The sequence below is a fragment of the Lissotriton helveticus genome, chromosome 2_2 (genome assembly GCF_964261635.1).
Source record: "Lissotriton helveticus chromosome 2_2, aLisHel1.1, whole genome shotgun sequence".
Taxonomy (NCBI): domain Eukaryota; kingdom Metazoa; phylum Chordata; class Amphibia; order Caudata; family Salamandridae; genus Lissotriton; species Lissotriton helveticus.
The window spans coordinates 41,508,122-41,530,577 of record NC_136060.1 but is presented as its reverse complement, the minus strand read 5'-3'; the positions used below and the strand labels follow the sequence as shown (position 1 = coordinate 41,530,577).

Below are 22,456 nucleotides of genomic sequence, written 5' to 3'. Positions count from 1 at the left end.
ACCAGCACACTAAGATATACTAGTATATGATATAAGAGAGATAAAACATACTTAAATGTGTGTGTACAGCCTAAAAGAAACTATGCAACCCCATAATATATGTACACCAAAAGTATGGCCGCGATTGTACCTTGCTAGAGTGTCACATGGGTAATCAGATCTAACAGTACGTGTGGCTAGTCACCGTCCTGCTATCATAAGAATCTGGTTGGCAAAGATACCAAAAGGATAAAAATGTAAAAAATATCCATATAGCGGCATAAGAAGGTATTAAAACAATAAATAATTACTACAAAAAGGTGGAACAAATCTCTAATTTCCACCTTCTAATGTAAATATTCATCAACCAGAATTCAGGGCAGACAGATATGCAAATCTTCAGTGATGTTAAGATCGCCAAGATTCTTGGAGTCCAGCTGGAGAATATATCTAGTTTCTAGCTTTCGAAGCTTGGACTCCCTCTCACCCCCTCTCCTGCTTGCACCAACAACATCAATTACAAAGTATTTAAGGCCCTGATTGTCACTGTGATCTGCCTCCTTAAAATGCCTAGCCACAGGGTAGGTGTTGTCCTGATTGGCTTTCGCCCGAAGATGCTGTAATATACGTTTGTGCACAGCATGTTTGGTACTTCCCACATACTTAAGTCTACACGGGCACATAAGTATGTATACTGCAAATTCCGTTTACAGGTAAGTACTTTGCTGATTTGGTGTTCTCTGTTGCTAAAAGCATCTGTGTACATTTTCATGTTGATACCATGTGTACACGACTTACACGTTTTACATTGGTAAATGTCCCTGTTCGTTTGGAGCCATGTTGTTTTTTCAATCATTTCAGGGCTAGTATTGACAAGGCTGTCTTTCATGGAGGGAGCCTTTCTGAAAGTGATGGAGACCTTCCTGGGTAGGGTTGGGCCTATAACTCGGTCACTTAAGACCGTAGGCCAATTACGATTGATGATCTTATACAGGTCAGAATGCTGTCTGCTATAGCCTGTGATTATCCTGAACGGACTAGGTTGCGTTGGGTCATAGAGTGCTCTATCGCTGTTGTGTTGGTTTGTGTCTCAGTCAGTTTAGCCGGCCCATACGGTTTTAGGAGCTCCTGTCTGCTAAATCTCATAGATTTAACTGTGGCCCTGTCAATGGTATGCTCTGTGTATCTCCGGTCGGGAAATCTGAGTTTGCTAGCCCGTTGTGCAAATTTCAACTCCTGCTCATCACTGCATACTCTCCTAAGGCGGAGCATCTCTCCATATGGAATATTTGCTATTAAATGTGCTGGGTGAGCGCTACCTGCGTGTAGAGTCGTAGTGCCAGAGGTGCTTTTTCTGAATAATCTGGCTTCCATCTTATTATTACTGATGTACACCTCCGTATCCAGGAAAGAAACAGCTGAGTGACTCACAGATACTGTGAATTGGAGATTTAAATCATTTACATTTATTTGGGTAACAAACGCCTCAGCCTGCTCCCTAGTCCCCCTCAATCGTCAATGTAGCGCAACCAGATAATTACATTCTCCTCGAGGATTGTTTTGTACTGAGCATTGAGGACCAGTTCTTCCCAGCTACCCATATGTAAACAGGCGTAGCTTGGGGAAAAAACTGGCCCCCATCGCCACGCCTTGCAGTTGTTGGTAAAGAAAATTGTTATACATAAAGATGTTGTTTTTCAAACAGTGCTCCAACATAAGCAATAACATTTGATTGTGATCATTGAACTGTTCGGGTCTTTGGGATAAATAGTGACACACTGCACATAATCCATCCTCATGTTTGATGCTCGTGTAGAGCGATGTGACATCTAGGGCCACCATCCAATAGCACTCCTTCCAACTGAGCTGCTGCAGTTTGTGTAAAAAAATCCCCCGTGTCCTGTACATACGATTTTAAGGATCTCACAGACACTTGTAAAAAGTAGTCAATGTATGCAGAAGTACTTTCTAACATGCCTCCCCTGGCTGAAATAATAGGCCTGCCAGGTGGTTTATCCTTATTCTTGTAAACTTTGGGGATGAAATAAATCGAAGGGGTTACCGGGTTGTCATTCTTAAGGTATTTTGTATTCATCCTCCGATATTAATCGTTTGTTCCTCCACCTGGACAGTTTCTGTACTCCTTGTATGATATTTTCATTGATGCCGGGTTGATGCGTTCATAGCATTGTCTATCATTGAGCTGCAAATATGCCTCCTTGTTATAATTTGTACGTGTGAGCAGGACGATGTTACCACCTTTATCACTGCCCCTGATGATGACATCTTTTTCTTTCTTCAGTTTGGCCAAAAGTGCCTCATAGTGCTGTGATTGTTTGTTATATTTCCATTTCTAATTCTGGATTTCTCTCTGTAACTTCTTTAATTGAATTGTTAAGTTTTCATGGAAAATGTCTATCGTATCCTGGGGCATTAATGGGTTAAAGGTAGATGGAGGTTTGAACGGAGTGCTTGGAGCCCCTTGTCTGATATTCTGTATATCCATCTCCACACTAGCGTCCTGCCTGTCAGGTGTTCCATTACCGGCCCCTTCAGTTTCCCACAGCTCTAGTATTTCTTTGGGCATAGGTGTACCTGCTTGTGTCAAGTCCTCCAATGTTTCCGTGATATGGGGTATTGTATTTTTGCTTGCCTTAAGCATGTAGAATTTGCGTAATTTTAATTTTCTCACGGCTTTATAGACATCCAGTCTGGTTGATACATAATTGAAGTTTGTATGTGGCGCAAAAGATAAGCCCAATTTAAGTATGTTTTCCTCTTCTTGGCTAAGCTCAAAGGATGTCAAATTAATAATGGTTTGGTTTGTGCACTTTTCCGCTTTTGCTTGTTTGTTGACCATTGACCTCTGTCCCTCTTCTTGCTTTGAAAAGTCGTGCCTCTTCCTTGCCCTGTACCTCCGCCACCGCTTGAACTTTGCACATTTTCGCTGTAGTTTCTTTGTACTCTGGGCCGAAGAGTTTGCATCCGCTCGTGGCAGAAAAAAAGATTTCTTTTCCCAGATAGGGTTTCACAGCTTGTCCTCTCGCACCCCTGCCACGGAGCTTAGATTCCGAGTCACTGCCTCCAAATGAACTCATATCTGACTGTGACGTATCAGTCTGTTCTTTGTTTTTATTTGACACCCTGGGATTGACTTGTGTTTTCGCGGTGGGGCCTCGTAGGGCATCGTACTTCCTGGCAAATGTAAATATTTGACCTATATATGCACATATCACTAAAAAAAATAGGTTTCAGGCACGCTATAGTTAGGAATTAGCATTTTAAAAAAACTTAGAAATTCACTGAAAAAAATTTCATTTGAGATGTCATCAGTGATGTCATCAGTGATGTCACTGACCATGTCATGAATGATGTAATATGCGACATCATCAGCAGTGCATTGCGGGCGCGCGAGTTATAGTTAGCAGAACTAACTATAACAGAGGAATTTCAATGGTTTTGTACGAGTGACATGTCCAGTTAACTATAACAGTCCTGAAACCTATGGTTTTTTCAGTGAATTTCTAAGGTTTTTTAAATGCTAATTCCTAACTATAACATGTCTGAAACCTATGGTTTTTTCAGTGAATTTCTATGGTGTTTTAAATGCTAATTTCTAACTATAACATGCCTGAAACCTATAGTTTTTTCACTGAATTTCTAAGGTTTTTTAAATGCTAATTCCTAACTACAACGTGCCTGAAACCTACTGTTTTTAAGTGAATTTCAAAGGTTTTTTAAATGCTAGTTTCTAACTATGCCTACAGAGGTAGGATATGTGAAGAAAGAAGAAAAACGCACAGAAAGAAGCAAAAGAAATGCAGAAAGAAGCAACAGAAGTCCTCAAAAACAAAGAAAAGTGCAGGAAGAAGCAAGATATATTCAGAAAGAACCAACTGAGGAGCAGAAAGAGGCCTTGTTACAAAATCATCCTGTACCCACAACTTTTTCAGACGGGTACTGGTGGTAACTGACTCTGACTAACCAGGCCTAGAACCAGTGGTATGCTAAAAGACACTTAGAATACAGTGAAAACACCAACATACACTAGGGAACACTATGCGTTGGGGTACCCCTGTGATTAGCATGCCCTCCTCTGTAAGCACCTAGTATATAATAGGGCAGGGGGATTAATACTACGTCTTAAAACGCGCCAAGGAGGGGGGGGGGGCATGAGATGACGTGTGCAAACACAACCTGTGGGCGTTTTAAGTTGGGGGATGAAGTCCCCTTGAATCCTGAGGGTCCCTGGGTGCCAACTAACCCACCAGGTATGTCCAGTAAGTGCCACAGAGTTGCATTGTAAAATGGGGCATGGCCTCGGACCACCTCTCTGCAACGCAGCTCTGTGGTGCTTACTGGAGGTACATGGTGGACTAGTTGGACCCAGGGACTCTAAAGATTAAAAAGGACTTAATTCCCCAACTTAAAACGCGCCACAGGGTCAGGCCCTGTCCCCTCCCTTCCCCACGGTGTAAACACGCCCTGAGGCCGTTGTAATTTGGGAGATTAAGTCCCCTTGAATCCAGAGGGTTCCAAGGGTCCAACTAGCCCACTAGGTACCTCCAGTAAGTGTCACAGAGCAGCGTTGCAGAGAGGTGTAAAAAGGTGCACCGGCTAGTCCACCTCTCTGCAACGCAGTGCAGCAGCGCTTACTGGAAGCACCTGGTGGGCTAGTTGGCCCCCAGGGGCCCTCAAGATTGAAGGAGAATTATTTCCCCAACTTAAAACATGCCACAGGGCGTGTTTGCATATGTCACCTCAGGCCCCGTCCCCTCCCTTCACCACTGTGTAAACACGCTCTGTGGCTGTTTTAAGTTGGGAGATTAAGTCCCCTCAAATCTTGAAGGTCCCTAGGGTCCAACTAGCCCACTAGGTACCTCCAGTAAGCGCCACAGAGCTGCATTGCAGGGAGATATAAAAGGGGCACGGCCTAGTCCACCTCTCTGCAACGCAGCGCAGTGGCGCTTACTGGAAGCACCTGGTGGGCTAGTTGGGCTAGAGGGGCCCTCAGGATTGAAGGGGAATTATTTCCCCAACTTAAAACGCGCCACAGGGCGCGTTTGCGCACTTGTGACATCAGGCCACGCCCCCTCCCTGCACCACTGCGCAAACGCGCCCCGTTGGTGCATTGTAAATTGCGGGATTAAGTTCCCTTGAGTCAGTCCTGAGGATCCAAGGGGGCCAACTAGCCCACCACTTACCTCCAGTAAGTGCACGAGAGCTACGTTGCAGAGTGGTGTAAAAAGGGGCATGGCCTGGGCCACCTCTCTGCAACGCAGCGCAGTGGCGCTTACTGGAGGTAAGTGGTGGGCTAGTTGGCCCCCAGGGACCCTCAGTATTGAAGAAGAAATAATTCCCCAACTTAAAACGCACCACAGGGTGTGTTTGCACACATGTCACCTCAGGCCCCGCCCTCTTCTTTCACCACTCTGCAAAAGCGCACCGCAGGTGCATTTTAAGATGGGGGATTAAGTCCCCTTGAATCTCTAGGATCCAACTAGCTCCTGTAACTCCAGTAAGCGCCACAGAGCTGTGTTGCAGAGAGGTGTAAAAAGGGGCGTGGCCTGAAAACCTTTCTGCAACGCAGCTCCCTGGTGCATACTGGAGGTACCTGGTGGCTAGTTGGCCCCCAGGGACTCTCGGTATTCAAGGGGAATTAATTCCCCAATTTACAACTTGCCAGGGGGCGCATTTGCACACATATCACATCAGGCCCCGCCCCCTCCCTTCACCACTGTGATTGCCCCCCACACTTTATTTTTTCACATGCCCCCGGGACCTGGCCCACCCGGGGGCTTTAATTAAAATAAGCGCGGGAGCCCACGCTTAGTTTTTTTTTATTTTCGCCTGGATTAGCGGATCTTCTGCGCATCGCGCGATTTAAAAAAAATTGGGGGGGGGGGGGGGCACTGGAGGTCTTCCTACCCTGACCCTTTTTCGTGTTTTGCGCATTTGTTTCTTGTGCCTCGACCGCCAGTATATATACTTACACTAATGAGGGTTGTTTCCCTTTTGGTAAGGTTTTATCAGTAGTTCTAGGTTTAAAACTAAAGTAGGATAGCCTACCTGTATAATATGTTGAACATTCTTACAGAAAAAGACCATAAAATGCAAAGGCAATGTGATTTTTAAAATAAATCTGAGGAAAACAATTTAGAAATCAAGAGCAAATCCAGGCATCAAATATAGACAGTGCCCTATGACTTAGCAGAGAAGCAGCATATTGGCAGCCCATTCACTATGTAACCCTATGTCAAGTCTACATGCAGCACTGTCCTACTAAGTAGGCTCACAGGAGGAGGCTGGAAAACTTAGTGGGTAGAGTGGCTTTAAATAATTAGGCCCGACTGATTTGCCTCTGAGCCCTGGGGTATTCTTTGCACATAAAAGTTACACCCACACTGGCAATGAGTTTGAATCACTCTTGAGCTCTCTGTACCCGCATGTATTCCTTAACACTGTGAACCTTGCAGGAGAATCAGCCAAAGTCAAGCAAAGCTTCAGTAATGGCTTACACAGTCTCCAGGTATCATCTTTTGTACACTTCCCTATCTAATTATTAACCTGCTATTAGTTAAGTGTCTGTACAGCTGCTCACTGAAGCAATGAAGCGAGATTGCATGGGAACTTAATGGTAGGTGGACAAGAAGAGATTTCCAGTTGTTCAATGCTATGTTGTAATAATTCTTCCACTTCTAGTGTTGCTGGATTAATTATAAATCAAAGAAGCAACATCATTTGATACCTGTACTGTAATCATTTTGGAAAACTTGAGTTTTCTTGCACACTTTGTTTTAGTAAGGTGACCAGCAAGTATATCAGTTGTGTGATTTTCAAACTTGAATAATTTGAGCTTCTGCTCTTAACCTCATCCATGCTGGTGACGAGCTCAGCTCGTCATGGAGTACAGTTGAGCTCCACTCATGACGAGCTGAGTTCGTCACGGCCGTTGGAACGTTCGCACGCGGGGCTAATTTCCCTGCTGTGCTGAACGTTCTAAAAACGGGTGCGGCCGTGATGAGCTCAGCTCGTCATGAGGGCAGCTCCGCTTTGCCTCATGACGAGCTCAGCTCGTCACCAGCATGGGGGCGCTGCGGGGGGGATACACCCCGCAGTGAAGGGGTTAACTTGATGTGTACTCTTCTAGTGCTACTTGTATATATTAGTGATATTTTTTGCAATGGTTCTTAAGGTCTATGCCATTCAATTTGCAAAATATGTATTGCATTCTTTGCAAAATGTTTAAGAAGGAGTATTTTCTGCACTGTGTCACCAGGTTAGATTTTGTGGGCATTTGGAACAGTTTGACACTATATAAAATCTGCATCTATTTGAACTTTGTGAAAAGTAGTGTATGGTCTGCAGTTCAATATCTGTTTAAATTTTAATGTCAGCGCAAGGATCTAGGGCTCACAATCAGGGAAACTTTACACATGTGGGTTTTGTAGACCTCACTCTATTCTGACACAGAAAAAGACTAGTCCTAACTAATAAGGCACACAACTTAGTAAACTGACACAATTTTACGTGACAAACTCAGGGCATGGACAGTAGTTATGCTGCGGCGTAGCTAGTGGGGGGTGGGGGGGGGAGGGCGGTCCGCCCCAGGTGGCATCATTTTGGAGGCGGCAGTGGCCGCGCGGCACTGGAGGCCCGTTGCGGTCGCGGCTGCTTTTATAATTTATTTGGAAACAAACACAGTGTCCCCAAATAAATTATAAAGGTGGCCGCGGCAGCAACGGCCCTCCAGTGCCGCGGCCCAGTTTAGAAGTGCAAAGCCGCGCTGCACTCCACCCCGTCTCCTTCTGACCTGCTTTGGTAACGCTGAGCTTGTGCAGCACGGCTTTGCACACAACGGTGTCCCGGCGGCACTGCATATTACGTGCGCTGCTGCCAGCCTGTGCATATTACCGGCTGCGTTGAACCGGACGGCCGCATATGCAACACTCTTCATGGCGCACATGAGTTGAGGACTCGGGCGTTGCAGGGAGCTGCAGTGCTCATCTCTGCCGCTGCCCCAAATTCGCGCTCAGAGTGCCAGAGGACTATGGGGGGCTCCCTGACTGACTCGACACGGGTCGCGCCGGCCCGGCCACAACGTCACGACTGACACTCAGTCAGACTACATAACATAAGTAAGTATTTTGGTCAGGCAGCCCGCCTTACCCTGAACATAATGCAAACTAACAGGGTTATTCCATGTATTACCCTCAGGAACCCGCAATTTTGAAAATGAATATTTATGGTTTTATTAATTGTATATTATGATCGAATCCGTTCTTTAGTCTCGACAGAGCATTGTGTTTACCTGTGTTACAGTGCTGTTTACTTAAAACCTTTTTTGTCTCAATATACATTCATCAAAAATGATGCCTCCTTTACTTTTGTGCCATCGCATCACCACAAGCAACACACAAGCTTCTTTTTTCTGCTTTCCCCCTTACGTAAGTTACGGTGATCATCACAGTTGCCAACTCTTGGAAGCAAAGAATTTCCAGTTTCTTAATTAAGAAGTGCCTTTAAGCAGCAGTGCTTGTGTTACTATAACATGCTGTGTTGTGGGTAAGTTGGCTGGTCGTAGTGTATGGCAAACACGACCTGCCAACACTTCATTTTTCACAGCAAGGAAAATAGTGTAAAGTTACTGGATACACTTCATCGAGCCATTTTTGTCTGTAAACATATTTTAATCTTACTGTCTATCCACAAAAAAAAGACACATCTAGCAAGTGTAAACGAGTTTGCTAGTGTGTAATTGAACACCAACATTACGTGCCAGAGTGTGAAGGGCAGGCAGCAGACACTCCTAAACGTCTTGGGATTGTATCAGAAGGGTGGTGTATCCATGGGGGAAAAGATTTTCTGGTGAAGGGAAAGAAATTGTACGGTTTAACAGTGGGGTTACCTTTTCCCAGTGTGGAAACATAGTGCAGAAACATACTGTGCAGGGACTAGCAACATGTAAGGTCGCATGATATTGACAGCAGTACGCATGTGACTAGCAGTTTTCCAGTTGTACTACTGGCAATGTTTGAAAATGACAAACTGTTTGTTGTATTGCTTCTACTAATACAGGTGTACTCCTTTTTTTGCGAATCAGGCCCACTTTCTTTTACGTAGCATAACAGCATACTAATATTCAATACGTGTTTTGAGCTACCAAGTAGTATTGTTCTGTGCTTTTGTTGAGAGAGCCACTTTTTGTATTCCTGGTAGTCTGGGCTGGCAGTGAGATTAAAGTGTTCACAGTCCTCTACATGTGGTATTACCACTTTTTGCACGAGGGCCTCATCATTTTGAGTTACAACACTATTCAGGGACAAACCCCACACATACAACTGTGCAGTGGATGGAGAGGTTTATTGTACTTGTATGACTGTCAGTGCGGGCATGAGTCTGATGATCATCAGCTAAAAAAATAATTTTACACACAAAAGTATCTGCAGCAGGCCGGGCTGCTCTGTCTCATCATCCTTCCTGAGTGAGCCTGGTTTATCTCCAGTCTGACCATCTGATTTAATTCACAGTAAATCTGCAGGCCGCAGGGCTGCTCTGTCTGAGTCTCCTTATCATTGGGCACCAATAGTAAGGTTTATCTTCACAGTCACTACGGGTCAGTGCGTGACAGTTTTACCAGGCAGGGCTCTCTCTGCTCTCTTGGCACTGGGGACGGGCGGGGGAGGGGGGCAGGCGGGAGCGGGTAGTGAGGGGGTACCGTCATTCCTCAGAGGCCCCCTGTCCGCTCTCATGATCAGAGTTGTTCTAACTTCAGCCACAGCGCAGAGCGCACCATGCATTGCATATGAGATCTGATAATTGAGACACAGTAAAATCAGCAGGCGCAGGGTGCTCTGTCTCGTCATCCTTGAGGTTTATAACTAGGTCTGAGATTTCATTTCAAGTTCAGTCACAGACTAATAATCTCAGCACTGGCCGCAGGGCTGCTGTGTCTTGTCATCCTTCTTGGGTACCAGGAGGAAGCACTAGGGTTAGTGTCCTTCCATTTCTGGTGCTCTGCAGCAGTTTCAAGAAGTTTTTGGAGTTTCGTGTTGCTCAAATGGCTGTAATTTCAGATATTTAGCTGTTTCCCTCATCTTTATTGCATGTTTTTTGCTCACGATAAAGTGTCACTCATAGTCGTTGAAATGTCACTCATAATTTCACTGAAATTATAAAAATGTCACACATGGCAATCTGAAACCTTGGCAGCTATGAACACAAACGCTGGACTTCGTTTTTGGCAATTTAATTGAAAGCACTGCAGGCAGGCGGCCACGGTGCTTTCAATTAAATTGCCAAAAATGAAGTCCCGAGTTTGTGTCTCCTCAGACTCCTCGACCGTTGTTGCCCCACCCCCGTCACAGCCTCAGACAGAGTCCAGGGCCATCAATCTTGTAGCTTGCGCGGCGTGCGCGAGCGCTACCAATGACGGCCCTGTACAGTGATATTTTGGCCAGCCCTCGTGATGAACGTAGCAGTGACGCGTTACGCGTTTCACCGCTACGCTCTTGCAGATGATTCTAGTGCCGGAAAGGACAGCCAACCCCCAGAGGGCTCTATTGCAGAATTCGAGGACTTGTCTGGCAAGCAGTGGGGTAAGCATGCCCGTGGTGTTTTATGTTTGCGTTTTTACTGCTGTGTTGCGCCTAGTTACTAAATTATATCAAACTAGTCGCACTGAATAGAGAGAGGTGACATTCTAAGTTTCAACCGTAGTCACTGGCTAAGACTCTTCAAATATTCAATAATAATTCATTACCGCCATACATTACGAAGGTTTATGGAAAGCAAATGAAGAATATTATGTCACTGATTGTATCCTTGGTGCTTTACTATTTCTGCAATACAGTGTCTCACATACTTATATATTTGACTAAACTAGTTGAGCTTTGCCAATTTTTGGGATCTGATATCAATGTATTATTTAGAATTTAAAACCTAAATTAAACATCTCCCAGTTTATTTGTTATGGGGAGCTGACATAGGATAGACAGTAGAACTGAATAAACAATCATTTGCAATGCAATAGGTCTCGCAGTTGTAGTGTTTGAGCCATTGGCATTGTAAATGGCAATGCCTTTTATTTATGTGTTGGTTTTTAAAACGTAAATAAAGACATTGTCAATTACAATGGCAATAAGTTAAACTCTCGCAAATGCGAGACCTATTGCATTGCAAATGCTTGTTGTTCAATGAAGAGGTATGCGAGACACTAGTGGCCTGTCTGCACCCTTGGTATTCATTGAAGAGTTATGAAGGACATGGGTGGCCTGTGAGCATGTTTGTTCTTCAATGAAGAGGTATGAGATATGTGGGTGCCTTGACTGCGACATTCTTATTCAATGAAGAGGTATGAGATACATGTATAGCCTGTCTGGACCCAGGTTATTGAATAAAGAGGTATGAGATACACCTATGGCCTGTTTGCGCTCTTTTTATTCAATGAAGAGGTACAATATACACATATTGGCAAGGTGGAGCTGACTGAGCCCTTTGTGCTGCGTTTAGTTCTAAGGGCACACAGTGAGTGATTCGCTGTGAATAATTAATTTGCGTTTTTTGAAAGATAAAGAATCAAAGGCTTCAACACTGTTAAGTTGGTTTTGGGTCCCCAGAGCACATCACATTTGTGCAGGTCCCCACTGCTTTAATGGAGGGACTATGATGTATGGTCATTTAATGTCAGCTTTAGATGATGGATCCCTGAACAGTGTCATTTATGTGCATGTGTGCATTGTGCTGAGGCGATTACCAGGTAATTGTTCATGCAGCTCTCTGATGGATGTCACATGCGGTTTTTCTGAGTCCACAGATAGATCATGCAGTCTGTGTATTCTCTTTTGTACTGCCAGTCACCGGTGTATTCAACTGTGTAGCCTTTGACCGTGTCATGTTTGTGCATGTAACTTGCATGATAGAGGTAACTATGACCGGCAATACTATGCGTCTCTCGGACATCTTTCAAGTGCTCGCCGTCCTTTTTCCCCACCCACCCCCTCCCCCCCAAGGGGTGGCAATCTGAGGGATAGCCCCGGGTGCCACAAGCTCTAGCTACGCCCCTGCCTATGAGGGCCCGTTTTGTGACCCATTAAGGCCACAGAAAAGGTTTTGGACAGTCCTCATTTGTAAAAATATAAGTGCCGGGACGCAAAGTATTCCACCACAGCTCCTACCACTGCTGTTGAATGGCAATGCCAGAATTACCTACTACCCATACTTAAACTAGTGGGACATTTTAACTATTGTAAGTCACCCCAAGTGGAACGGATGGCTTGAAGTGTGAGTTTTATTATTTTGTAATAAATTGAATTGCTAAGCACTCCTGCTGTGCTAAAAAGAGAGCACTGCCATGTGGTGTACTCTCATCAACAAGTGCCGGTGTTTAAAACGAAGTGCTATGTTAATGGAATAATGGGACCAAACAAAAAGTCAGGATACAAACTTCATATGCAGTTGGCCACTCCGGGCTGGGGTACACAACTCTTTACCATGCTTGATACATTTCAGTCCCAACAATCACCATCTGCAATCCTGCAGTTTCATTGTAGAATGAGCATATGCACATCTAGTAAGAGAGCTGTAGCCATGGACTTCCGACATCTTATTCATATGACTATGTTCAACATCGGGAAACGGCTTAATAAAGAGGTGTTTTACGTAATTCTGGCATTAACACTTAGCTCTGCTATCTCCTGAGGAATTAAATGTTACAATAACTGTACATGTCACTCAAAATCCAGATACCTTTGTTAACATTGGTAAGGAGCTGCATTCCAGTCAACAAAAAAGATATGGGTTATAGGAGATCATGGAAACTACTTATAGGTCGCTAGAGCTGACACCGGTTGTACTTGGGTTACTTTCTCCGAACCCTGTGCACTACTCTGCAACGTCCAAGCGTTAAACTAGAGTTTGGTTAAAAATGAGCATCTTTGAAGTTAGCCAATCATAGCAGTTGGGTATTTTTGCCAATTTAAATATTTGCTTATTATTGCTGTTGCAGCTTCTAGTTTTCAATTAAAAATGCATACAAATATCGTACTGCAAGGGACACAAGACGTTTCATCATTTCCTATGTTTGCACAGAGGGGTAAAGAGTCAAGTAGTGCAGGTTCTGCTGTTGGTAAAATGACGCCACTGTGAAAGGTTCAGTAGCAGATAAAACCAATGTACTGTGCTTTCCTCTAAAGCAGTCAATTTCTAACACTTTCGGTACCAAAAAATAGCAAAGAAGAACTCAGCCTGAAACCAAGGCATGCAATACATCCCAGGTAGAAAGGTGTGTAGTGGCTACAGCAGTCTGAAAGGGGACACAAGGAACATAGGACCTGAAGTATGAAATTTCATTCCAAAAAGTTTATCACAAACCGTGCACAAAGTTTTTTCAAATTAAAAACAATTTTGTGAACCCGCCTATGCACGAATAAGTTTTTGATAAAGTTCTGAATCATCATAATGGGTCGCAATCTGACCTACATCATCAGTATTCATGAGGTATGTTGCAAACTGAGACTCACTATGATTAGATTCCATCACAGGGATGGTGGCCTGCTGGGGTCAGCAGACCACCATATCTATAATTGCATTTAAATAAAGTAAACTTTAAAAACAATCCTCCAGTTTTCCTTAGAGTAAATTGGTCTGCATTTAAAAAGAAAATGTTATTGGTTTTTTAAGTTTGTTTGAGAGTTGGAAGGCGCCCCTGTACCTGCGCCTTGACCCGAACACGCCTTTTTTTTTTTTTTTTTTACATTTGCAAAAGGTAAGGAGTCCCAAGAGTACCAGTCTTCCCTTTTTAGATTTCGCCCTGGCCGTTGCAACTGCGTAGCAGTTGCTCCGCCCAGGGCGAAATCTCATGATCCTACATATGGGGCTTTGGTTCCGCCTCTGTCTCCCATTGGCTAGCTCCATAAATGGAGGCTAGCCATTGGGAGACAGAGGCTGTCAATCACGCTTTCCCTTGAAAACGCGATTCGGGGGAGTTTCTCGGTCTTTTTTTAAGTCCCGCCCTTTTGTCCTGGGCTGCGCTGTGATTGGCTGCCGGCCCGGGACACCCCTGTGACGTCACTCCCCGGGCCGCGCTGTGATTGGCTGACGGCCCGGGACTGGCTGACTTTCCACTGACTGTGAGAAAACAAAAACGTAGGCATATATATTTATCTTCTCATTAATTTGTCTTTGTGTTTAACGTTTAGAGAAATGTCTAATTTAATGGCTGGTTTAAATTTTATTTGCATGTTTGTGTTAATATTTGTCTACGTTATATCATTATATAATTGAACATTGTTTACCCTTTCTTTAGTATTTCAATTTGTTTCTGTGTTACTTGTTGCATTACTAGTTCAACTTCTCCATAATACATCGGTAGTTAGACGCTGCAAACATGGCCGATTAGTTCACAGTTGCATTAGCAGAGAAGGTGACCAGGGTTTCGTTCGGCTGAACTTAAACTGCTTTAACTAAAGGTTATGCGAAAACAAATATTTAATTAATAAATATTAATTGCAACAATAATCAATATTGCGGTAAAAAATGTTGTTTTGCATATCGCAACCGCTCTGAAATGAATGGATGAACATGCATTTGTATCTTTGTTGACAAAATATTAGCATGCTTGTCAACAATAATTTTTTTGTTTTAAGCGAAATCATTCACTGGTTTTAGTGAAGCTCGTAGATATATATGCATATTTCAAGCAGTACAAGATGGCCGCCACCGCAAATCATGCTGTAGGTAGCCGTTCCTCCTGTGGCTTTCTCGGTCCATCCCAACACTCCGGCAGGGCTTTGCGCATGCGTACCTTGTTCACCTGGCCCACACTGGAGCGGAGCGGCCGGTGCAGAGCCTACTGGGCAGCTGCACAGACACAGTAGGAGGATGTGCTGCTTTCGCACTGCCCCGAGGGCTTAGCCCCCTCTCCGCTGCCATGAGCCGGGAAATGTGCCCATCCCGGGGCTGTGCGCTGCTCTTCCTGGTGCTCCTCTGTGGGAGCGCCCACCGGGGGAAGCCGCCATGGGCCGGGCAGAGAAACAGAGGCTCAGGTAAGGGAAGGCTTATGCAGGGGTTTGGCTGTGAGAGACCTCATGTGATAGTGCCTCTAGAACATTTGACAATCGGACCTTTGCTTCCATTGACATCATACTTGCGACTTGAGAACCACTGACTGCACCTACTCAAATGTTGTCACCTTGTATAAGCCTATACAGTCTCTGAGGTGTTATTTTCATCTGTGGACTTACTGCCCTCGTCTTCCTTTAGCTTTGGTAGAATGACGGACCATATCCACTGTTCCTGTACAACGACTGACAGCACCTTCATTCAGTTCACGTAAACAAACTTGGCTTTCATTGGATTTCTGACCGTACTTTTAGAACTGCAGGAAGCTCCATTGACACATGTACTTCCAGAACAGGTGACGGTGCTTAAGGGGCACTGACATAAAAATGACTTTTCCCACATAGTTCTGGTACCTACCACTTTTTCCAGTGTTGCAGCGCTCTAAATAATGCGTTGACCTAGCTTTTTACTCTACAGTTTTCCCTTTTTTGATACTCGTGGAAAAGAAACCTGTGCTGTACAAATTCGGAAATAGAATCTTCCTTTACAAGTCAAACACATCAGTAGTAACTAACACCATGACATTGTATAAAGCACCATAATCCTGGAGAATTATAAATTAAACGTGGCATGATACGTGTCAGCAGCATAGTGAATGTAAGCACTTTTACTCTTCGGTTTACATCTTTGAAATTTGGACTTTGTGTGAAAAATTGAATTCACCTTTCCAGTGCTAATGTACACACGTACTAATGTAGATGTATTCACAACACTTCGGTACTTACTTTTTCCATGGTACCTGTCTTGCTGTTAATTTTCACTCTAAATAATAGGTGATGATATAATCTCAGTGATGCATATTTTATCACGTTTGAAAGTATTAAAAGGGCTTTTGGCCATAATGAAATTGTAACCGTTGACCATCAAGTTGCTTACTGAGTTTTGCAGTAGGAAATGAACCCAGTGATAGATAATGACCATATTTGCTAGCCAAGTTTATCAGCTGGTAAGATAGCTCAGTGTAAACTACCTACAACTGAGAGATGTTCAGTTGGAAAGTCTGTGCTTCATATAGTAGTAAATATTTCTGGCATTAAGCTGGTTTCCTACTGTGTATAAGGTATAGGTCTTAGATTTGAATCATAGAAGGCAGCTCAGTGGTTGCATGCGTTTATTGTAGACATTCTGTTGTAATTTACTAGTAAGACAATTTATGCACAAGTTGCAAACAATTGCATGTAAGCAAGTAAGTTGGCAATTAACATCTATTATAAAGTATCAGGGAACAGTTACTGTTGTGTTGTAGATGCTTTGTTGGTAATAGACTTATCCACCCGAACATCAGTGAATTCGAAGTCATGCTATTTTTCTTCCTTGCACTGTAGACAATTTGCAAAGAATATACAAGCTCACTTAACCGCACAAAATGACATTTCCAAAGGTTATGGTCACCATGTTAGCTACTACCAAGAGGGCTTACAGTCGTCCAGTTCTTCACCTTCCACATCCCTCAGGGTTTCTTTTTTTGAGGTCTTGGACAGAAACGATTGGCCAAGTAGTGAATGGTCTTCAGGCCTCAACCTCCCCTCCGCCCCGTGCTGACTCGAAGACAATAGCCTTTAAATGTAATGTGCGGGGAGGGGGCTCTGTGGGTGTGTGGGCGGTCTCTGTGTGGGTGTGTGTGTGGGGGGCTCTGTGTGTGTGTGGGGGGGCTCTGTGTGCGGGGGCTCTCTGTGGGTGTGTGTGTGTGGCATTTGCGAGAGATTAAGCTATTGACATTGTAAATGACAATGCCATTTATTTATCTGTTTTCAAAACCAACACATAAATAAAAAAATTGTCATTTACAATGCAAATAGCTCTAACTTTTGCAAAGGCGAAACCGTTGCATTGTAAATGCTTGTTTTCTAATGTGTTAACACCCCAACTAGGGAGGTTGTAATTTTTCAATGTTTTACAACCACATTTTGGTCACAAAACATAGATACATCTCATGATGAAACACTATTTAGAAAAGAAGTCCTAAACACACTCCTTCCAAATAGTGATTTTGTAATGCCTGTCTAAGCCCATTTTGTGATTCGGTAACATGTTGGCTTTTGGAACTTGCCTAACCTGTTAGAAAATTACAGAATGGATATGGCACAATAAAAACAGCCATATTGCAGTCGCGACCCCTGTGAATTTGCAAATAGCAGGCTTTGCAACTTAAACAATTGCTTTGCACATAAGCCGTATAGCTTTTTAATGAAAACATGAACCTAAGCTGAAGCAAAAGAAGTGGAAACTGTAAGAAAGCAGACACTCCACATTCTTAGGCCCTCATAACAAGAAACCTCTTAGTAATAATTTAGACAGAAACATGACTGTTCACCCCAAACGATTTATGAGACCCTCATTGTTAGCAAATACAGCATAATTTTCTGCAGTCAAAATCTCCAAGTCAAACCTGAAGGAATTTGATTCCGGGGAATAGGCCCAAAATTATGGCAATCATAATGTAAATCCCAAATACATATAGCTGTGTAGTGGATCACTGTTAATCACCCACTTTTCCGCAACCAAGTATGACTGATGCATCAGCGATTGGTAATACCCTGTGCAGGATCCCTGCAGTGAAATACTGGGTGCCTCAAAATGGAGACCATCATGACTAAGCAGCAGCAGTTCTCAACAGTCAGGAATGTGAAGAGGCTTGACAAATAATTATATGGTAAAATGCAGAGTTGCTTACCTACTTGACAGTCCTCCATTATTGTGCGCGCAAAGAATGGAACAGAGGGATACAACCGAAGGGCTTCCTTAATGACAGCCTCAAGATATTTTAGTTTTTTCAAATCATCCATTGTAACCGGTCGATCAGATTCACCTAAAGTTATACAATAAAGAAACAAAAGTGGTGCCGCTGTGAGAGAGACTATTTTACCAAGAAGAAAGAACTGTGCACTTCTAACTATGCAATGTTTTAAGGAAAATTTGGCAATACCCAACAGTACATCAATATAAGTAAACCAATAATATATTTCAAAGGAAAAAGTACTGCACTGATCATTACATTACTGTGTATCCATGATTGGCTATATGTTACATCTTTTCAGGGGTAAGAATGATTTCATTAATTGTAACAGCGAAAATAAGGATCACCCACGTAAATCAATTTGTTGTGAAATTTTACAATACTGCAATAGAATACCCTGATTGGTACTTTCCAGGGCTTGCCTTAAGTCGATAATATACTACTGAATGTGGTGAGAGACAAGGTCAATCTTCTTCCTTACGCATTACAGGATTATGAATGACAAGCATGCATGATGTCATGAGCTAACTGGAGAGACTAAAGTGCCAAAAAGGAGTATATTGGTTAACCAATTGGAATATATTAATAATATAGCAGAACAGGGACAGCAGCGGTAAACAAAAGTATAAAACATAAAATGTATCAATGGGAACGGACTTCCCAAGGATCATGAGAAAATGCTTCACATCCCATATGTAATATCATTCTGTATGTCTTATCACTTTTACAGAGATTGGAATGTAAAAATAGCACATTTGAAATGTATCTGTATAATTAAATCAAGATCCCCTTCATAAAGGAAACGAGTCATGGAGCAGTCAGTGGACAGAGATGACACCCAGGGTCCTACAAAAGTATGTGGATTTAAGTGCCTCATTGTGAGAAGCTTGCCTTCTCACAATGTACACTTATGTAAGTGGGCACCTTGCACAGTCCAAACAACCCTTATGGTGATTTAAGTGGTCTTAGACAACCTTAGAAAGCTCTCTAAGTGGTAGCTGTGGAGAGCAGCCTTCAGGCTTAGTTCAGACGGAGTGTAAAGCAGCCTATTTTACCAGAGTACAATCTTATTGTATAGATTAAGTGGAAAAAACACACAAGGTATTTATAAAAAGATGTCTTTATTATAAATTAGTCTCTAACACACACAAATATCTCCTTGCCAGAGATATACACAATGCACACATACTTTTCAAAGAAATTACAGTTAATAGCAGAAAATATACAGTGGGCCCCAGGGGAGACCAAACTATATACTAAGAAAGTGGTATAAGAACCACAACTCGGATCAAGACAGTGAGGACTCAGAAGTGCTGGGGACCCAAGGAACTACCCAAGGTGAGTGACTAGCAACCCCATGGAGAGCGTGTGCAGTGTGAGCACACAACAGCATGCTCTGTACAAGTCTATGTGTAAGTTGCAGCTGGATTTTTAAAGATTAAGGACCCTTCCAATTTAGGGAGAAAGCAGATTGACTGGAATCCTGCTAATCAGGAACTCAGTCTGACTAGTTCAAAAACAGCTTAGAACCAGGCAAAAAGTAGGGATAACCATGCAGAAGGATCCTATCTTTGTACATAACCCCTCCCATAAACGAAAGGAGATAAGTCGAACCTTGCCCAGTTGAGACTTTATTTCCTAAGTGGCCATATAATGAAGGTCCTGCATAGGTCCCTAATCTATGGTCTACTGAGAAGTTCCTCCCCTGTAGGGTTTTCGATCCTCTCAAAAGTTTAAAGTGTCTACCTGCCTTCTGTTTAAGCCAAGAAAGAGGCTTGCGGGGTGCCTGATTAGGGAAGAGAGGCCTTAGCAGGGTTGGTCTCATCCTCCTCAGAGCACTGACCACCATTAAGGCCTTTCTGTCCAGGACTGTCCTGCATCTATCCCTAGGGGTCAATCTCTGGCTGCCTACAGCTTTTGGTTGATCCCATCTGGGTGGAACACTAGAGAGCCAGTGAAAGTTTGGGACAGCTTTGTCCCAAGATTTACTTTGCCCAACAAAGTCCATCTGGGGGATGTCACTGCCTAAGGGTAAAATGGATCCCTCAGATTATTGAGGATTATCCACCTGGCAAAACCACTAGATTCGGGGGTCCCTAATCTGTTGATGAGGGGGTTCCTCTTAACAGTGGGCCCCTAGAGGTCCACTGACATATCTGACCTCTACAGCCCTAGGCTGACTGAGGCTGGGTAGAGAGGGGTATGATACCTGCTCCAGACTGGGTACCTCCTTGGAAGGTTCCCCTGCCCTCCGTGGCTCTGCCAGGACAGGCCTGAAAACCTGTGGGGCAGTTACTTCACAAGGGGTAGGATCAGTTCCCTGACAAAGCTGACATCTACCTAATGTCTAGGGGAAAAATACTTTTCTTTATCCTCTTTGCTCTTGGTGGAGCAGAGTGGGCCATCTTTTCAGGCTCCACTGCTCCTGCACTTTCCTGTGGTTGGACTGGGGCCGTAAGGGTCACACCAACTTTCACAGGGAGGCCTAACATCTCTAGATGGGTCTTCAGTTCTATTTCAGCCCAGGCTGAAGTTTCCAAATCATTGCCCAAGGGGCAAACTACAGGCAAGTTTGCGGACACTGTAACTCTTTTGAGACCAGTGATCCCTCCCCAGTTGAGATGGACTATGGCCATGGGATGATCTGTTCTAACACCATCAGTTTTGGTCACCTGGTACTTGTACTCAGGTAAAAGCTGAAGTGGGGGCACTAGGTTTACTGTCACCATGGTGACACTAACCCCTGTGTCCCTATAGGCTACAGCTTTCTGACCATTTATAAGAGGCTCCTGTCTGTACTTGCCCAAAAGAATTGAGTCTTATAGTAAAAGTGGCAAACCCCATGCCACCATCACAGACTAAGGTGGCCTGTGTGAAGGATATGGCTAAGCCAGTATCCACCTAAGTTCCCCACGAGAACCCAACTAAATTTTAGGGTGCACTACTACCACCTGGGAGATTATTACTTGGTGTACTAGTGGGTGTTGTAGTAGTAGGAGGTATGTTTTCCTCATTGCTGGCCTTGGGGCAATCAGAATATTTTTTCCGGTGGCCTTGCTGTTTGCAAACAAAGCAAAGAGGTTCCTTTCTAGGGGGAGAAGGAGTTTGGGACCCACCCCCAGAGGAGGATTTTTGGGGACCTTCAGAGGACTTCCCTTTAGATTTATCTCCACCTTTCTCTTGGGTTTTGTAAGTATCTTTCCTCTGGTCACCACCACCCTGGTGTTTCGGCTTAACTCTGGTTCTGACCGATTTATCTGCCTTCATTCCCAATTCTTGGGGAGACGTCAGATCTGAGTCCACCAGATACTGGTGCAAAATCTGTTTTTGACAATTATTAAGGATACGCTCCGTCATAATCAAATTGTACAATCCTTCATAGTCATGCACTTTGCTGCTTAGTAACCAACCTTGAGCTTTTATGGCACTTTCCACAAAATCTACCCAGTCCTGGGTTTGTGCTTTCTGGCTATCACTGAACTTAATTCTGTATTGCTCAGTGGTTAAGCCAAACCCATCAATGAGACGGAGTAATTATCAGCATCGTCTTCTATAACAGTGAGGAGCTTATCTTTACCTTTATCAGCAAAGGAGAGCCATAAAATAGCTGCCCACTGCCCTGGAGGGACCTTCGGAACTTTACAGGCCCTTGCCAAAGCAGTTATCTAGTTGTGGATGGCATCCTCAGCCTGGTAGGGAGGGACTATCTTGTGCAGGTTCCTACGGTCAAAACAAGTTTCTCTAACTCTAGGGACCTTGTTGCTGGCAAAATTGGACTCTAGTTCAATTTTTTCTAGCTCTCTGGACTTCTAGGGCCTCTTTGTCAAGGGTCAACTGCTCTTGCCTGAGCCTATGCCTAGCTTTCTCAAGTTCAAGAAGTTGTTATTCCCTATCCTAAGAGTTGTCTCTCTTTCTAGATATGGAGGTCCCTATAGACTGTCCTGGGGCATTGGGTTCTGCAGATGAGGATCTAGACCTCCTTGGTCTACTCTGCACTTTCCCAGGAGGAACAAAGGGGGCTTCTTCAAGGCCACATGCTGTATCCTCTGGGGCTTCTAAGTTCTCCAGGTGGGAGCCATCTTGCTCTTCCTGGTCAAGGTTAGATTCAAGGTCAAAGAGATGCTCCCCTCCTGGCCTATCCTCATACACTTGCCCATCCACTCTTTCCTGTTCATCTGACCCACTAGGTTTTCTGAGGTCATCTAACATTAACACTTCTAGAAGGTGTTGAGTGTTGGCACCTTTCCCTGACTTCAACATTCTAGAGGCACACAGTGCTTTCCCTTCTTGGAACGAACGTTCACTGTATCTAGTAGTCAGAGAGCCACTGGCATCTCCTTTAGTAGACATACTAAGTGTGATGAGGTGTTGCACCTACCTAATCTAGAGGGAACTAAACTCTCTGAGGTTGGAGAAAGGGTGTGCTATCCATTAACTGCCCAACCCTAAGTTCAGTAGAACTTACTATTGTAAGCTTGTATTATATGTGCCTAGTGTTAGTGATAATTTTTCAATTAATCAACACAAACATTTATCTGGTAAAACAATGCAGGATTGAATCCCAACCGCTGCACACCAATGTGAGAGCTGGCCTGGCATATGATGTAAACATATGTAAGT

General features: G+C 43.8%; 1 protein-coding gene across 2 annotated transcripts in view; it reads right to left on the bottom strand.

Annotated features, from left to right (window-relative positions):
* Window positions 1-22,456, bottom strand: part of CYP4V2 (cytochrome P450 family 4 subfamily V member 2) — a 278,398-nt gene that overhangs the window by 31,124 nt on the left and 224,818 nt on the right. For both annotated transcript variants that reach the window (XM_078678088.1, XM_078678087.1), the window contains exon 9: window positions 17,774-17,908. In XM_078678088.1, the coding sequence (XP_078534214.1) occupies window positions 17,774-17,908 (135 nt within the window). The remainder of the gene's footprint in view (window positions 1-17,773; window positions 17,909-22,456) is intronic.